Source organism: Terrapene carolina, unplaced genomic scaffold, assembly GCF_002925995.2.
Source record: "Terrapene carolina triunguis isolate 2854851 unplaced genomic scaffold, T_m_triunguis-2.0 Scaffold234, whole genome shotgun sequence".
In the NCBI taxonomy this organism is placed as follows: domain Eukaryota; kingdom Metazoa; phylum Chordata; order Testudines; family Emydidae; genus Terrapene; species Terrapene triunguis.
This window is the reverse complement of record NW_020664585.1, coordinates 9,472,166-9,492,011: the sequence shown is the minus strand read 5'-3', so window position 1 is coordinate 9,492,011 and position 19,846 is coordinate 9,472,166. Positions and strand designations below refer to the sequence as shown.

The 19,846-nt window shown below is 41.2% G+C and overlaps 1 protein-coding gene across 1 annotated transcript in view; it reads right to left on the bottom strand.

The window, feature by feature from the left end:
* Positions 1–19,846, bottom strand: part of TMEM132B (transmembrane protein 132B) — a 367,192-nt gene that overhangs the window by 199,299 nt on the left and 148,047 nt on the right. Inside the window, exon 3 of the mRNA XM_024196810.3 lies at positions 13,179–13,325. Within this exon, the coding sequence (XP_024052578.2) occupies positions 13,179–13,325 (147 nt within the window). The remainder of the gene's footprint in view (positions 1–13,178; positions 13,326–19,846) is intronic.

Below are 19,846 nucleotides of genomic sequence, written 5' to 3'. Positions count from 1 at the left end.
TCAAATGATGACTTTTCTAACTGGATAAAAGCAGGCAGCAGCAGTTTACCAAAACACAAAAGGCCCGATTCTCTGCTGTGTTAAGTCCAGTTTTATGCTAGTGTCTATGAAAGCCTTTCATCTCATAGCATAATTTCTTTCGCAATGTGAAACTCTTGCATGATTGCAAGAACTCTGCCCTTTCACTGAATTTAATGGAGACCTACGAATATAAAATTGGTGTAATCCAACAGAAAATTCAGGCCTAAAAGCTGCAAAATATCTCCTCTTATGTGCTCAGTCCTTTAAAAGACCCTTGAAAATAACTTCTTGCTCCTACAATATGTTTGGTCAGCAGGGTGTGTGTGTGTTGAACACTTGATAAATTGAGAAATAAGAGTTTTCATTATTAAGTGATTCACAGCCAACGTACACTAAATTCATCATTACCATTTTTATTTTTTTAAATGATTATCTCCCTTCCCGTTATAGCAAGGCTCGAGAGTGACAGATGATCCATCAGTTTATCTGCTGATTTTTAACTACAGCATTTTGCATTCATTATTCCCTACTTAAATCACTCTTTTAAAAGAGAGGAATAACTTATTTCCTCCTCTTGACACTAAAGAAATTAAATGGTACACCATTAAGATGAGTGCTTATCTGACTAAATGAAACCCCGGTTATGTATCCATGAAATCAGCCTAGAAAAAAACTACCTAAAAAGTTGAAAACTAGGTACCTTGAGACCAAACATCTTTACTCTCCATTCACTGTTAAGTTGGAGAATTTCTTGAGTTTAATGTGCAGACTGAAAACTTCTCTGAGCAGGGACCGGGTCTTTCTTTGCAGCTTGTACAGCACTGAGCACACTCATAAACAAAACAGTCAGTTACCTAAGGAGCTAAAATGTGCCAAACTCAAGCGACTCAGCAACTGATTCAAGACTCATTCAAGGCTGGTGATGTTGCTGGCATTTGTTGAGTAGTTTTTGGTTTTTACATTGGGGAATTTCAGCACAGGATTTTTAGACGACACACACACGAGAGACCCCTAATAACAAAGCTGTCTTCTAAGAGGACCTTACTTTGTAAAATTCTGGGAGGGATAGCTCAGTGGTTTGAGCATTGGCCTGCTAAACCCAGGATTATGAGTTCAATCCTTGAGGGGCCACTTAGGGATCTGGGGCAAAATCAGTACTTGGACCTGCTAGTGAAGGCAGGGGGCTGGACTCAATGACCTTTCGGGGTCCCTTCCACTTCTATGAGATAGGTATATCTCCATAGTCATGGTTCAGGACCCCACTGTGCTGGGTGCTGTACAAACAGAACAAAAAAAGACAGCCCCTACCCCACAGTTTACAAAATTAGCATTGGATTTGCCCTTAGTCTTATTCCAGCAAAATATCTTCTCAAAACAACACACAGATGTTTAAACACGCACGCACACAGAACCTCCTAACAGCTCGTTTCAATTTGATTTTTTATTTTATACCCGTTATATCACTGACTTCTCAATCAAACCCTTTAAACTGGGGAGGAGGAGGAATTCTAACACAAGCAAAAATTAGTTTGTGTCAAGTTACTGCTAAGTTGGTTTATAACGTATATAGCACTGAGGATTCAAATAAATCAAAAAGTAAAAAACATAATGCTTGCCAGTCTAACTATCACACCTCCAGACAATAAAATGGGCTTAAATTTTGGCTAAATGCCTAATAAACTAGTTATTGGCTTTTGTACTTTAATGCACTGATTGTTAAGTAAGCAAGTCAATGCATCTGTGATGGAATTCAAATGTGTGCCAGACCTTCCAATTGGCTGGGTTACAAATCATAAATCAATAAGATGGGCCTCACAGTTTCCTAAAACACAGGCTTCCTGATTTCAGTTTGTGTTAAATCACTCCTCTCTTAATATAAGAAAAAACACTTCTGGCCTCCGTATCCTTAAATCCCTTTGTATGTGATTGCCAAAAAAAGAAGAAAAAAAATCCTTTGCAAAAAATTTCAATTTACTCATAAGCTTTCAGTATTGTTCAAGAGGTTAATGTCTGACTTCTACAATATTTTCAGGTGTAACAGACTAAATCCATCTAGTTATCCCTAACATGTCTTACTGTCACGATTTCTATTTCCAGTATGGTGCTGCCTTTACTAGGATTCACATAGCTAACTCTGAGTACCTTCCTTATCATTACAACTGATGTAAATGGGACTTAAGCAGATGCTTACAACTAAACATGTGCATAGGTGATGTCCTAATTAAGGAAGCTATTCTGAAAGAAGGTCCAAGTGGCCCAAAACAGAAGGGACAGGGCTACAGCGTTTAAACTGTGACTATATTAGTATGTCGGATATTCCTAGGGGAGTCTTTGCTCCTTTGTTGAATTAAAGGCTTGATCATCTGGAAAAAAAAAGCCTTTCTAGAAACTCCATGAGGTTTACTTCAATTTGTTTCCTTCCTATTCTCCTTGCGACAGTGCACACACACACACAACCCTCTCTATTTTCATTCTCTCTCTCACTCCTTTAGCAAGAACACTTGTTATGAACATAGTAATTTCAGCACCCATTCTTACTCGGAATATACTATTCAATTGCAAGACATCACTTAAAGGCAACTGAAGCGTACACCACTGCCACACAGCTATGTCTGTAAAGCCTTTGAAATTTTGCAGACCTTTTGCAGTGAATCACATATGTGATCATGCACACGGCTATTAAAAAAGCATTGCTTCAAAAGAAAGGCAGTAGACTGTTGTAGGCTCAGAGGCTTCTGGTGACTCCTGAACTCATCATCGTGCCATTTGGCATCCAGCAGAGAAGAACATGCAATCTCCAGTGGATGAACAACTATCTGAACAGTCATTCACTCTCCAGTGTGCATTTGAAATCCCCACTCATCTTTCCCCATCTTATTCCCCAACCTGAAATTAAATTTTGCCAACTGTTATTCCAATATGTGAATGTTAATATTGATGTGAGTTAACAAAAATGAAGCTAATTGGGTCAAATTGAAAACGAGACCCATTGAGGAACGATTGACCCAATTCTCCAAACAAATGACATTCAAGATAGCTCATTTTAGCCTGATCCAAAGCCCACTGAAGTCAATGCGAGTCCTTTCTTTGAATTGGGGACAGGTCCTGCGTGCCACAGTTGTGAAGGCCAGCTTTGCTGCTATGTTTGGCTTACCAAACTAAATTATATTCAGAACAAACAAGTCAGATATACAGGAAAGGCCAAATTTTAGAAACCTGACCTCCCATTCTGACTCAGTGAATTGCAGGTGCAAATAAGTGCATTTTGCAATTTTCCACCTGCAATTATTTGCTGGTGCAATTAAGGTCATTTAGATATCTAGTAACCCACATAGTTGGCCAGCTAAACAAACTCGGTTGTGGCTACAATGATTTGTGCTCATTAAAACTGCCAATGTAGAAAGGAAGGACAAGATAAGAAGAATGAAAAATCTGATTTGCAAATTTTGCACCCCGATTAATTTTATAAATACAAATAATTTTTCAGAAAGTATTCTCCACCTGTGAGCACAGACCTCACTTTGATGTCAATGGAATTTCAGCTCACATAGAGCCTGATCCAACCCCCACAGAAATCAAAGATGAATCAGGCCCACAGAGGGCAGAATATTAGAATCAGAATCAACTGTATGGATTTGAGAATCTAATTTTGACCTCGATAATTATCAGTGAGCCAAGCAATCCAGCAATTCTTGAGCGTTCACTCTCAGATGATATGTGCATCTTCCCCTCCTGCTTGTGTGAAGTTTCCTCCCATCTATATTGAGACCGTGAGATGGGACCAGCCACTTCTGGTCTTGATTGACCCAAGCATCTTGTCTGCCCCTCAGTCTCACTTGGACTCACAAAGGGCTCTCCAACCTCTCTCAGAGGAGTATGCACTACACGGATCCCATGTTTTTAACCACTCTACATGAAAAGTTTGCAATGTCAGTTTGCTTTGCATCTCCCTACTCTATAGCTTCAGCAGCAAACCCTCTAGTTTTCCACTGGAAAGCTGCAAACTTTTCCAAAGTTTAACAAGACAACAGGACATTTAGCTTGAGCTGGTTCCCTGCTGCACTGTTCATGGGGTCTCTCTCTCTTTCCAACCAGGAATGCTTTATTAGTTCAGAAAACACTTTCCTCAGTCATAATAAGGTACCAGACCAAAACAGCACAAACAGAGGGACAAGTGTCACTACGTTGCTAAGTTCCTGGACTGGTGAACCAGGACCCAAAAGTAATTATTGAAGCTACCAGTCAGTAATCCCAATGGCCCATAGCTACTAGATATTTTGCTGAAGCAGCAGTCAGCCTAACTAAATAAGAGGAGGAAACGACAGACTAAAATGACTGGCGGGCTAGTGGAGAATTCATGTGGTTACCTGGCTATTAGATTCCCAACAGGAGATGGACAGACAATTTCATTGTTCCTGGCCTCGAATGAAAACCATTCCAGAGACTATATAGTCTCAGGCATCATTTGATCCCAGTACCATAGTTCTCTACACCAAGTGATCCTTCACATTGCTATTTATTTGTCTATTTTTTTCCTACATGCGCTAAGGAACTGCAAGAGGTCATTAAAGTTTTTATTTTACAGGAACATTGTTCTGTAAAGGTTTGGGGCTCTTTTATATGTAAAAGCAGCAAGATTAATCCATGTATGTAAAAAATAAAGCTTAGTTACTGTCCTTAAAATGCATGTCTTCTTTGTGAATAACAGCATTCAAGACTGAAAAGATGTGCTTTTGTGGAGCACTCTTTATACAATGTTATTTATTGGAATAAATTCTATTATTCAGAATCGAGGTTACTGCCCTAAAGTCTGGTGTATTAAGAGCAAAATCCACTTCACCAGTGAATCAGGAGACAGATTTCTTAGGGGCCAGCTGAAGACTGTGGAATGAACTCCCCTGGGACCTGTGCACCATCACAAATCTCATAACCTTCCATTCTAAGTGCGAGAGGCATTTCTTTAACCTTGCCTTCTCTAACAAACATATAGCAATGTGTGTACACACACACACAAAATTTGCCACACACACAAAATTTGGAAAGCACTCTACTGCACATCCTATTCTCCTGGGGAGAACAAACACGTAACAGATTTTAGACCCATTGCTTAAGAAACCACTGGAAGGCGCTCAGATGCTATGGTGATAAGCGCAGTATAAGAACCTGTATAGACTAGACTAGAATCCAAATAATCCCCTCCCAACAAAACTCAGGGCCGGAGCAATGGTAGTTACCCTTCCCCCTGTGAAGTGAGGTAGTGGCAATAGCACGTTGCCAATTGGATGGTGGGACCACAGGACCTGTGCAAATCCTTTAGTCCACACTCAACCTTCCCCCCACCCCAGTGCCATCTGATTCACAAGGCACACAGAAACCCACTGCACAAACGCTCCATTTCAGCCCACACACAGCCATAAAATAAACCAAAGCTACTGTTTGCCTTCACAAGGCTTCCAAACCTGTTTGAGCTGACAACATTTTTTCTGTAGCTTGAGACTCTCTTTTTAAATTGAGTCATCTTTCTATGCGAAAGAAACATGTTTTTCCAGCTGAAGAAAAGCCAGAGCTTCTCTGACAGGGATAGAAAACCCTCTGCACAAGGCTGGTGAGCACAGATGGTTGCTTTACATACATTGGGCCAAATTCAGGGGTCACTTGTAAATTGATGCAAGCTGAGCTTACACTCTCTACAGAAGTTCGCCCTCTCTATTGTCCCACTAGAATTGTTCTCTCCAGTCCTTTCTTTACAGTCCCTCTCCATTTAGTTTCCGTTCTGCTCTACTTTTCACCCTATAGTTCCATCGATGTTTTTCCTCTTTGCCCCATCTGCTCCTTTTTTCACACTCTCCTCTTAGTAATATTTCAACCTAATGGCTTCTAAGCCAGACTCCAGCCCACAGCATGTGCATGGGCTTGAAATAAGACAACAAGTTTTGCCTCTCTCTAGGAGTTACTGCTGGTTTGTGTCGAAGCAACAGGTGAAACTGAGCTTCCGTCAGCCTGGTGTAGTTCTTATATGCTTGAGACCTAGCAAGCTTCTTTTGCAGTAAACCGTGTCCTTAGAGTGCTGTGGTGCATGTCCCAGAGCCTTACATGGGTTTAGTTAACAGCACAATAGCAACCAACCCACATTCAAGATCAGTGTTGTGCTGTACAAACATATGGTAAGAGATAGGCCAGGTCCCAAATAGCCTACAATCTTAGACCCTGATTCAGGAAAGCACGTGAGCATCTGCTTAAGCCCATCCCTATTCAAGACAGCACTTAATTTTGTGTGTAAAGTTAAGTACATGTTTAATTTTCATTCGCATTCACTCCAGTGTGACTTTCCTAAGATGACCGCAAAGGAAATTGTTGGGGCTCAACACCTGAGTACCAGGCCATCTGATCTCTGTCTGAACTGCCAACCCTGCAACATGGGACCTTTGGGGCCTGAAAGCTTGGGTATTTCAAATTATGTGTAGGTCTAATAAGTAGTAGCACAGTACCTACCTGGCCTGCTATTTCCTGAATCATAGAATATCAGGGTTGGAAGGGATCTTGGGAGGTTATCTAGTCCAACCCCCTGCTAGTATCAACACAGCTCCAAACACTGGAGTCAGCAAAAAGATTAAGTGAAACAACAGCAGCACCACAAACATGTGATTTCTCCCATTTACATTAACTACCTGTTAGCGTCAATATCTAGCTGTCACACACACAAACACACACACACAACTTTACCAAGCGCCAATGACCCAAACACCTGATTTGTCGTTGCTATTCAATGACAGGTCAGATGACTGGGTGAGGTTCCATTTTTAATTGATGAACAAGGCATGTGAAAAACCAAGGCCTGGATCTGTTCTCACGTAGGCCAGGTTTCTACTGGACTTACTCCAGCGTGAGGGCAGAATCGAGCAGAATCAAGCCCAGTTGGCTAGGTGGCTAACAGTGCTACAGCAGAAAGACATGTGTGGTTCAATGAGGTTCAGGAACACGGTCACAGGGCTAAAGTAAATTTGACACCATCAGCTCAGGCTTAAACAAAGACTGTGACTGGCTAGCCAACTACAAAAGCAGTTTCTCCTCCCTTGGTGTTCACACCTCAACTGGTAGAAGAGGGCCTCATCCTCCCTGATTGAACTAACCTCGTTATCTCTAGACTGATTCTTGCCTGCATATTTATACCTGCCTCTGGAAATTTCCACTACATTCATCTGACGAAGTGGGTATTCACCCACGAAAGCTTATGCTCCAATTCGTCTATTAGTCTGTAAGGTGCCACAGGACTCTTTGTCGCTTTTTTCATTCATAATCCTGTCACCGAGAGTGTGCCGCATACTGGCCAATACCCAGAACAGTATTGGCACTGGCCTCAAAGCAGAACCCTTCCCTACCATTCCAGCTACAGGGTGAGCATTTGTTTATTACCTTCTGATATTGAGTGGGATTGGCAATATCTAGTGGGAAAAATAACGTTTCCCAGAATAAAGTGGATAGGGATCATCACAGCCCTTTACACAAAGATGAGTGTAGCAAAAGAGAACCCAAGCTCTGATTTTTGAGGCAGGAACTGCCAGGAAAAAGAAAAGAAGAAACAGTGTTTTTGTTCAATATTTTGTGCCAAGTCAAACAATATGTACATACATTTAATACATATGCAATAAATATGCACACATTGTATGAATGTGCATATGTATATATAACACACACAGACAGGCAGTCACACTTAAAATGTTCCTTCCTTTTGAGTGATGTTACTAGTTCTAGAGATACTCCCAAGTACAGAAAAATCTCTTCAAAATAGAAGAATCTGTTTGCACACACACTCACACCACTTCTAACGTATTCTTTGGTTTAAAGATACATATTCTCATGACTGATTTGCTGTGTGTGGCTATTTAGGTAGCTCGAGTTAAATGGAAAATGTTTTCAAAAGGGGTAGAAAATATTTTTTTCCAATGCAAAATATGGAAAGATAATTACTGATTCTAACTTTTATCCAAGTTTAAAGACCAGTTTCTTCAAATTATGTGCAGTTGGGCTAGCCTCTATCAGATGAAAAAAAACTTTCAAGTGACAGAATAAATATTTCTTGATGAAAATTAAAAGATATCACTATAGATTTTTTCCCTCCTCCCCACCATCCCCCTGCTTTTCTGTAGTTTGACTTACCTTAGTGTAAGTTTGATTTATACGGCGGTAGATAACCTAATAGACGGAAGCAGTATTACAGACCTGGAGAGGAAATAATCCCCTAAGTGAAAATAATTTGTTTGGTGTCAATAATACTATACTCAGCTGTGCAGGGAAGGATCAGTTTAATTAATGTTGCTAGTTAGCATAAATATAACCATTCTGATTAAAGTGCTAGTTCGTCACAGACTTAGAGTCAGATCGCAAACTCCTCCCGCAGGCAATTGTGCCAGAGAATTCAATGGCAGAGTTTTTTCTGAGTAAAGAAGTTGGCCCATACTAAATATACACCCACTTGCTGGTCTAAGCATCTCATTTCGGGTGCTTAGTCACCACCAAACCATAGATTCCAATCCCAGGAGGGTTAACTGAACCTTCCAAGGGAGACAAATTGAGCACCATGAAAAAATGTCCTGTACTGGGAAGTGTTTCAGATGAGACCTTCAAAACTCCTTGTCCTGTTCTACAGTGACTTTAAATAACTCAGTCCTGCAAGATGCTGAGTGCTCATTTCCCATTGACTTCAGTGGGAGGGATGGTGCTCAGTACCTTGCAGAATTAGGCCCTGAGTTCCCACAGCACTTTCCCCAAAGTAGGTGTTTGCCCAGATGTCTTTCACCTTTTGCTCCCCGACCCTACTGCGCCACAGGCTGCTATGCAACAGTTACATGCCAACCAGAGGTAGCTGCATTCCAGTGGCACTTTCAGATTCTTTGCGAAGAAAGGAACAATGGAGTTGTAAGGCCCAATCCTGCTCCCACTGAATTCAAAGGAAAAAGTCCATTGATTTTAGTGGGCACAAGATCAGCTCTCACGACATTATAAAGCACTAGTGTGACTGGCAGTCTCCCAATTACTGGCATTCGACCTATTTTCAAAAAGAATTTCTTGCTACCCCGTGATGTATTAAACCACACGCTCCTAGACGACAAAGGACCCGATCCTGCAAAAAAGGTAAGGACTGTAAATAGGATGCGGAGGACTCTCAATTCCCAATGAGGTCGATAAGAGTACACAAAACCTTCACAAGCAGCACTCAGCCCTTCACAGGATCAGGCCCACACACAATGATAATTTTTTCCCCTGAAAAGAGAGACTCTGGCTCCGCGCATACGTATAATCTAGTGGTGTTTGTGTTTGGAGTAGAAACTGCATCCTCATGAATGACGACAGGATTTTTATTTGCTTAATAGATCCAAAAAAAAATGTGAACAATGTTCTATCCGTTTTTACTACATTCAGCATCAGAGTGTTTTGTTAAATAGCTGCCGTGTTTAAAGATCTGTCCAATATATAATCTTTTCACGTCTTCCTTCCTTTTCTGGTTTCCTTTGCTCTGACCTCTCAGGAGCTGGTTGAAATATAAACAGTTCCCACTCGGAAGTGACAAGGCATGCTTATTAAATAACTCCTGAATAGCATAGGTGTGCACACCTGTATTCACAATAAGGGCAAAGCTCATCTGTGCAGGAAACAGTTTTCTCAGGGGGCTGGTGCCAGACTCCACAGGAACTAAGGATCATCACAGACTTCATCACCTTCTGCTCCAAGTGCCCAGCCCACATCTGAGACCTTGCCTTCGCTAATATTAACACAGAGTGGCATGGGCATTTTAAAAAACCCCACAATACTACCAACACAAAATACTACCACAGCGTTCTGCCCCTGCGGAGAGGATGGGAGAGAGAACAAATGACAGATGCTAGTCATGTTTCTTAATGCTCTATTGGAAGATGCTCAGACACTCCGGTGGTGAGGGTGGTATAAGAACCTATAGAATAGGTGTGTACATACACAGTGTGTCTGTGAATATATATAAATAAATACAATAATTGCTCCCTTTTATGCTCTTTGTTAAAGCTGGTTATCAAAAGAGATTTGAAATACAAGCTTATGGGATGTGTTGGAGTTCTAAAGAGGTGAATTTATGAATGTATTCCTAACAAAACACATTCCGGAAAGCTTTAATCTATGAATGGTGACAACTCTGGACAAAATGGATTTTTAATAGAATATAATGTAAACCGCCTGAGCCATTGTGATAAGGATTTTTTTTTAAGTGTTGTAGAGAAAAGGCACGATGCACTTGGCATGAAAGGAGGAAAAGTCTTAATTTAAAATATTTTAACAAACACTCAATTTGCATGCACAAATGTGAAAAATGGAGATGAAAAACTCACGATAAAGGATAATACCGCAGAGAGGAGGAGGAGGAGAAAGATTAGAAAAGTAAGCAAATTTGAAAGGGCTCTGAAAGATAATGCCAGCTAAAAGGAATAGAAACTGGATTATGAATGTGTTGCAGTCTAAAGCCACTGTTCTTCTTGTAGTCAAAGTCTGACTCCAAGGTCCTTCATGACTCTTATCAGAGCCAAGCATTGGGGAAAGCAATAGCAGCTGACGCCTATGTAGTGAAAAACAGGCCTCTGTAAGGTAAGGGCATCCAAAATTAGTCAGGGACATTTCAACAGAACGCCCGCTCCTGCAACTCTCTCTTATATGAGTAGCTCTTACTCATCCAAACAGTTCCATTGAAGTCCACTGGAGTGAGGATTGCAGGATCATTGTAAAGCAGAAGTATATACTGCAAATATTAGCAAACAGAACAAGTTCCTCCTCCAGAATGATATGCTTCCACTAAAAGCAGTAGGCTCAATTCACTGGGTTACTCCAGCTTTATACTGGTTTCCCTCCAGGGAAGTCAGTGGCATAAAATTGAGCTCCCTGACTTCTGTGGGAACTGGCTGAGTCCCTCAAGGGAAAAATTATTTATCAACATTTACAGTCTGTCCTTCTGCCATACAATTAAGGAGCATGATCTTGTGACATCTTACTCAGGCAAAACTCCAGTTGACTTCAATGAATCTACTTGAAGTTACTAACAGAAGCAAGGGATGCAGAATCAGTCCCGATGGCAATTTTGCCATAGTGACTGAAATAAGAGCAGGATTTGGGCCCCTATTGATTTAAATGAACCAACAAACAAAATAGCAGAATCCTTATATGAACTTTGCACATTGTTCAAAAGAAAGAGTGTCAAGGCCAAAAAAAAAAAAAAGCAAATTAAAATAAAGATCAAAGTTAAATATTTACTCTACGCGCTTCAATATTTGCAAATCTGGAACCGATCTTTCAGCAGTTTCTATTTGCATACTTTAATTAATCCAGAAATATTAAAACTAATCTCACAAAGGAAAGGGTCAAAGTATTAATTAACTTGAGATTTGTTGCTTTTGTATAATTTAACAGTTCAACACAAAGTAAAAAACAGTGTTAATAAAAACTAAGTTACTATGACAGGTATAATTTCATGGATTAGTGAAAAATGTACAAGGCAAAAACTTCCAGTGTTCTCCCTAGTTTTTGCTTTACTAAAACAAAAATTAGTAACTTCAGTTCAATTAAATAGATTCTTCTTCAGCAAAGAATTACAGTATATTAAGATTTCCTTGAACCTCAGCATTTCCCTTCTAATATGATGAATTTTTATTGCTCTAAATGGAACATAGGTCACAGCTATTGTAATGGAAAATCTAAACTAACATTTATCTGAGGTCAATATTGAGCAAGCCTCTTGATTGGCAATCTGGGTTCATTCAAAGAAACCTTGATTGAATTTAATCATTGGAGTTTTCATAGCCCAAGTCTGCATATGGCAACTGTAACTCCAGTAGAACAGTGGTGGTTCTCCTCCCAGTCAAACACCCTGCATTGGCAGACAGCCCTTGCAAAGCTTTAAAAGAAAGCTAGCATGTAGCTTTAGCCACAGAAAACACAAGGAGTCTTACTGAAAAAGAACTGAATCAGAAACAAAATTATACAGTGCCCATCCCCTGTGTTAGAAATAGGTGAGCTCTAAGAATAGTAATGATAATTGTTATGATGAAAATGAGCAGCAGCAAATTACAAAGAAAAGCTAGAATTTCACTTCAACCTCCAAGATGGGACCTAGCTAAATCAGACCCCAAAATTTGGGTTTGCCACTTTCGGGGGTGTGGGAGTAAGTGGAGAAGGCTAAATAGGGGAGAAGAAGTTAAAGAAACCCAGTATGGATAGAAATATTCAATTAAAATTTTGCACTAGAAAACTCATTGACAACTTTTTGTTTAAATATGTCCCTGCAGTGTTTGTTCCTCAAATATAGCATGAGAAATGGAATGTGAAACTGGCGAGAAACTGAATCTGAAATCCAAACATTCAATAATAATTTCCCTGGGTCTGAACAGACACTATCATCTGCTTTTCTTCCCTAAAAGGATCTTCAGAGGAGGACAGATGCAGAAGGAGGATTCTCGAATTTAAAGTCTGACACAGTTTTGTGACTAGCTACAATACAATTTGGGCCTAACATATGCTTTGTGTACTCTAAATATAGTGTAGTTGCAAGAGCAATTGCTTGTATTATAAAATACATAATTTTGACTCACAATTTAGATTTCCATTACTTTTGATATCTTTGGATATAGTTTGTTAGAGCATCATCATCATAAATATATATATATATATATGGCATTCATGAGAAGTCTGAGACATCCATAGGTATGCTGCGGTGGTAATGAATGATACTTGGTAGCTATTACTTTTATAGCTTTTCAAATAAAAGTGAGAGCACTGTCCTATATGCCATTAAATTATTCGTAGTATTTCTCCCATTTTAATCCACTTCTTGCTGTTGGCTCTCTTGCAGCAGGCATTTATTCCTACCATCCCCCCAAGGTGACAGACAATAGGCGAGAGGTAATTTCTGCTGTATCAAATATAATTAGGTTATTCACTTATGAAGCACTGGAAAAAAAAAACTAAAGCTCTCGTAAGATAACATGGAATCAGGTTATAGCTTTCGCAAGGCTTTTGAACTTAGGAGGGTGGTGAAAGGACAGCAGTGCTTTCAAAAGCAGCATCGTTTATAAAAGGTACTGTTATTTTTCTTGCTAGACATCACATCTATGGTGACACATCGGATAGCTTGGATGTCTTACCTGCTCTCTATATTTGGATCATTACGCACACAAACAACAGAGGCAGTGGTCTGCATCCCTCCATTGTCTACTTCCTCTTGAATTCCCCATTGGTCTGCATCACTGACTCTGATGGCCATTATCTTCACACCTGGTGCTGCCTTAATTCTGTTGGGGAACAACAGAGATGGTTTTAGTTAGAAACACCATGAAAATAAACCCGGCGAGGTGAACAGGGGAAATAAAATAGGAAATGTTCCCCCTTGCATCTATAATAGACTGATACATGGGACCTGTAAGTCACTCTGCCTTAAAACAATAGAAGTGACCCGATTCTTTGACACAAGTATGAGTTTCATTATGCGCAAAGCCAGTTAATTTTCAGCTTGAACAATGTGGCAAGAATAAGAGCACTTTCTGCCTCAGTGGCACCAGTTGGACATAAATGAAACAGATGTGACTGAGCATACATTGATTTAATTTGTTGTGTTTATACTTTAGTTTAACAGTGAGAACCATAGTGATGTGGTATAAATAGATCCTTATGTTTGTCGAGCTCTCAGAGTAAGCTGCTTATACGTACAAGGGAGACCTACTGCAAGGAACATGTTCAAGTGGTCAAAGAGCACCACATAGGGGAGAGGGGGAGGCATGTCTTTTATTGCCTTGTCACAGCGAATGGATTGTGGAATGAAAACAATGCCAAGAGTTGTATTTAGATCTAGCAAACCTAGTGGATTATATGATCACAAAAAGCATCGCCCCGGTCCATTTGTTGCCGAAATAAGCAAAACTGAAAAATCTTTGTTTTCTTCAGCACATGCAGAGGACAATGACTCTATAGTCAGTCCAGCGGTTGATACAGCCCAGCCTTTTGTGTGTGTGTGTGTGTGTGTGTGTGTGTGTGTGTGTGTGTGTGTGTGTGTGTGTGTGTGTGTGTGTGCTTTTTTGCGTGATTGCCAAAAAAAAAGGAATTTGTGCTGCCGTTCCGTGCTACAAAGGGATTGCCAAAGAATGGAAAATAAACTCCATTGTAACAGCGGGGACTTCATTTGTACTGTTCAAGTTCTGCAAAACAATCCAGGGATTTCCATGGGAGCACTGCAGACGTGCTTCGGAGTATACTTCGGCTGAAAGCACTGCTACCGGACTTAATGAATTATAAGTAATGCTAAGTCTTATGGTGGGATGAAACAGCACTGCTGAGGCTTGAAATGTTACTTAACAGTGAATTGTGATGGGTTTGCCCCCACCCCCTGGATGCCTAGTGGCCTGTTAGTGCTAGCACTACACTGAAAGCTATTTACGAATCTCCTTTAAGCACTAACAGAGTTCATGATTTTGGATCAAAGGGTCTTCAAGATCCAGTGGAGGCCGCTTCCCTTGAGATCGTTTTAACTCATTCTGCTTTTATGATACCCTTATCTTTTCCCTTGCAAGCCTCCACCAGTGTGACAGGCCAAATCCGTGCCCAGTACAACTCCTCTGAAGGCAAAAGAATTCCAACAGGAAACGCATCTGGCCAGATTTGTTTCCCTCGTGCTTCTCCAGATCTCTGAGCAGCCTCTCACCAAGCCAAAATGCCCCTTTCTTGTCCCCCTTTTTCAGAGGAATTTTAGTTTACTTTGCATGAATTATACTGAGCCAAATCCTCCTCTCACTTACAGCACTGTGACTCCATTGACTTCCTGATTTGCACTTACGGAAATGAGAAGAGAATCAGGTCCTTGTCTGATTACTGAGACTGGGGGGGGAAGAGGTCATGCAAAGGAAGGAGGACAGCAGGATTTGGTCCTGTATCTTTTTTGGATTCACCAGACTTCCTCCACACATCTGATTTTAATGCTTCCTCTTATGTAACCGTTTCACTAGATTTCTTAACTCCTTAGTGTTCACTTTCTTGCATTCAAAGCTGAATCTGTTTTGATTGGAGTATCCTATATCCCCATGATGCAGGAGACAGCTCCTCCACACTCACAGCCTCCCCAGAGTGCGGGGCTGCAGATTCGCCTTTACCCAGGTGGGGTTTTGTGTTGCAGGTGTCCCCCCCCTCCATGCACCCTGCCTACTTCTCTGCATCTTCCCCCACCAGGTATCCCACTGCTGCATGCTGAGGGGATCAGAGGATGCTGGTGTGGATGCAGCAGCCTCAAATGCCCCTCCATCTCTCCCGCAGCCCCAAGTTAATCCTCTGTTGGAGGAGCAGTCATCAGCATGGAAGGCTCTTTGATGGCTAAGAAGGGCAGAGAGCGCCAAGGAGGGGAATGAGGCCGAGACACCAAGAGAAGCCATGGAGGGAAAGGGAGCAAGAGATGCTGGGAAGCAGAAAGAGGGCAGCATACAGAGGGAGTCATGGAAGCAGGGAATGAGTGACACCAAGAGGCGGACAGAACCATGGGGGAGGAGAGACCTTTGGTATATCAGGGTTAGTCATGGAGAAGGGAGTTGGAGTAAAAGACCCTGGGGGAGAACGCTGAGGGGGAAAGATGTGCAGGAGGGAGGGAGATAAGATGCCAGCAGGGAACAAGACAGAAAGGGGTGGAGTCTGCAGGATGTGGGAAGAACCGACTCTGCAGAGGAATAAGAGGGAAAGGGAAGAATCTCCTGAGGGGGGAATCAGACTCTTTGGTGAGGAGAGAGAGAGAGAGAGAACCACATACTAGGGGTTTCCAGATCCAAACCTGACCAAAGTCTGGGTGCATATAGTTCAGATCCATCTCCCATAAATACTGTTGGCATGTAGTGCTACCCCCGCATCCTGTTCTCGCTTTTCTAGCTCTCCCAGATAGATTGCGCCCAACAACGCTGACACTCTCTTCCGCCTGAACCAACTGCTGGTGCCTAGAGTCCTGTAAACCAGGAGGCAATGCCACCTACTACTCTTGTGTCTGAGTACAGCTATGAGCTATTTTTGACCATCTGGACGGCAGATGAAACTCCCGGATGACTCTGTCCCGTTGGCTCACCATTTGCTTCTCCCCCTTAGGGTATTGTCCCTTAACAGGAAGCCTTCTGGTTTTTGGCAGGGCTGCCTTGTTGACTGCTCCTGCAGATTTTATTTGCTGTGTTTCTGCTGTCTTATTGGGTTAGCGTCAAGGAAACGTCTCATACTTTCTTTCTCCCTCTTACTCTCTTCAAAATGTTTCAGAATGCTGCAAGATGTCATTTGGCCTTTTTGGATGTGGTGAGAGCCAGGAAGGGTGGGAGAGGGAGGAAATTGAATTCGGCTTCTCACTTGGAAATGCAAGATATTCAAATTAAACAAGTCTGCAGAAGAACATTTTGATCCTCTCATCCCTCAGACAGAGTCTCATAGCTCCATGGACATGGAAAACCCATTGTGAGACTTGGTGGAGCTGAATATGAAAAAAAAATGGGCAATTCCTTCCGAAGCGGACATTACTGCCTTGAACAACAGTCCAGTGGTTAAACTGCTAGTATCAGACTCAGGAAATCCTAGGCTCCATTCCTTACTATGGCAGAGACCCCTGTGTGACCTTGGCCAAGTCACTTAGTCTCTTTGGGCCTCAATCCCCCATCTGTAAAACAGGGATAGTACCAGTTCCTTACACCACAAGGGTGTTGTGAGGTTAGATACCAGAGTTGGCCAGAAAATAGGATCTCTGTCCAACAGGAAATCCTGGCCTTTTTGGAATTTCCTTTCATCCCAAATCGGGACAGAAGTCAATATTTTGTTTTGGAAACACTGAAATGACGTTATCAAAGCATTTCATTTTTCATGTCAAAACATGATATAGGATATTAAATATAATATTTCAATTAAAGTATTTTAAAAGTTAAAATATTAAAAATCAAAATGAGAGGATAAAGTTGGAATGAAATGAGAAAATCTAAACAAAAATATTTCATTGTGGTCAGAATTTTTTTTTTTTAAAATCCATCCAAATTTTCACAAAAATCAACATGATCCCACAAACATTTCAATATTGACAAAACAGCACCCTAGGAGGGAAAATTATTATGCTGAAATTTTTTCAACCTGCTCTAATACAGACATTGTGAGTTACTTAGATACTCTGTAACGGGGGCCATGAAGTACCTAAGACTGATAGATACTGTCATCCAATAGAGGGGGCTCTCTAAAAAGTAGGTTACCATGTACCCCCAACAACATGCAATCCAGGATGTGGTATGTTTAGCATCCACCGTGTATATCCTTTTCTCCACTGAATTTAGTTCTCATGAAAGGCACCAGAGCTAGAATTGGAGACTGAACACCACATAGCCACAAGACAGGTACTGCAAACTTCACCTTGAGGAAGTGTAACAATCAAACCACATATACCCCATTAAAGTAAATGAAATGCTGCTGACCTTGCTGACACCTCCCATTGATGGACCTGAGACCTATGGTTCTGAAGTGGATCCAAACTTTTCCAGAACTTGGGAGAGTTGGTGCTGTTCACTTCTGGTTGAGGCTCCCTTTTAGTTTTTTCCAGAAGAATTAGAACAGAGCAATAGAAATAATAGCAGAGGGCAGACTGATAGCAGTGTGATGGTTACACAGTGGACTAGTAGTGTCCATTCATTCTTTTACTTAGGGACTGTCCGGTTTGGCCAATGTACATGGCAGGGGGGCATTGCTGGCACATGATGGCATACATCACATTAGTAGATGTGCAGGTGAATGAGCCCCAATGGTGTGGCTGATGTGGTTGGGTCCTCTGATGGTGTCGCTAGAGTAGATATGGGGACAGAGTAGGCAACGAGGTTTGTTACAGGGATTGGTTCCTGCATTAGTGTTTCTGTGGTGTGTGTAGTTGCTGGTGAGAATTTGCTTCAGGCTAGGGGGCTGTCTGTAAGCAAGGACTGGCCTGCCTCCCAAGGGCTGCGAGAGTGAGGGATCGTTTTCCAGGATAGGTTGTAGATCGTTGATGATGTACTAGAGAGGTTTTAGCTGGGGGCTGTATGTGATGGCCAGTGGTGTTCTGTTCCGGACAGTCTCTACGTAAAAGAATAAATGGACACAAATCGGACATCAGGAATGGCAACATACAAAAGCCAGTAGGAGAACACTTCAATCTCCTTGGACATTCTATAACAGATTTAAAAGTAGCTATACTTGAACAAAAAACTTTCAAAAACAGACTTCAAATAGAAACTGCAGAACTAAAATTCATTTGCAAATTTAACACCATTAATTTGGGCTTGAACAGGGACTGGGAGTGGCTGGCTCACTACAAAAGCAACTTTCCCTCTCCTGGTATTGACACCGCCTCATCAATTATTGGGAGTGGACCACATCCACCCTGATTGAATTGGCCCTGTCAACACTGGTTCTCCACTTGTAAGGTAACTCCCTTCTCTTCATGTGTCATTATATAATGCCTGCATCTGTAATTTTCACTCCATGCATCTGAAGAAGTGGGTTTTTTACCCACGAAAGCTTATGCCCAAATAAATCTGTTAGTCTTTAAGGTGCCACCAGACTCCTTGTTACTTTAAAATACAGTCCCGTCCTAAAAGCATGTGGCCCTATGAATTCAACAGCTCGGAACCTTTTCTCTCAACTATTATAAGAACAAAAGGAGAGAAGCTGCAAGGAATCACTCGTGTTGGGGAAGAGAACTTAAGGAATTTAATTGCTGACCACTGAAAGGACGTGATACAGTGATACTTCCACTGCTTCCCATGCAATTAAATGGGAAAGCTGAAAGGTAAATGTCTGCTTGCTATACACAGGCAATAGCTTTCAAGCAGCTATAATTGTGATGTACAACCTCAGCAAAAATACATTTTAAATAGAAACAGAATGAAAAGATATTTAGAAACCTATACCAGGAATATGCTTAGAGCAGATGGAACTCGCTTAAACTGATTAGAAAGGAAGATTTCCAAAATAGCTCTGAGACGGTAATTTATTTTCCCCCTGCTATTATGGAAAAGTACAACACGGTCTGAATTGAATTCATCCTCGGTTACGTAATAACAGATATAATAATAAGCTTCCATAGAATGTTCCACTGCGGGAGCAAAAAGAACGTCACAAAATGGGGTTACACCTGCAGTGGCTAGCAGTCTAGGTACTTACCTAAGCCAAAAAACCGACAGAAATCAGCCCTACCTAACTGTTGCATTGGAAAAAGATGATATCACTTACCTAGGCACAAAAAAAAAAAAATGAAGGACCCAAGCCTATGAACTGCTGAGCACATCCTGCAAGGTACTGAGTGCGCTCAGCCCTTGGGATGCTCAGCAAGTCTCACGATCAGGCCCTAAATCCTCATCATCTTAGTGATTATTTCATTTTTATATTGTAATGAGCTCATCACAGACTTACACTGAAATTGGTTCTCTACCAAAGCCTCCTAAAAATAGCAATACAATAGCAGCTGCACATGCTTCTATTGAAATTAATATTGAATTGTTAAAACGTTAAAGTTAACTTTCTTTGAAATACATGTAAAATATTATATGAAGCCTCTGGGGCAAAGTGAATCCTGCCCAAGAAAGAGTATGATGGTAGAAGCACATATAGCATGGGGTTTTTTTTTTAATCGTGTAAGTAAAACAAGCAGCCTACAAATCCAAAGGGAGAAAGATAGATGGTAGGCAGATGGCAACATGGAGCTGAGAGTGATTGCAATGCATTGAACAAAACCCCCGGGAACGGGGTTTGAGTAAGGACCACAGGAAGAAACCCTCAACAAGATCTTGAGATATTCCTA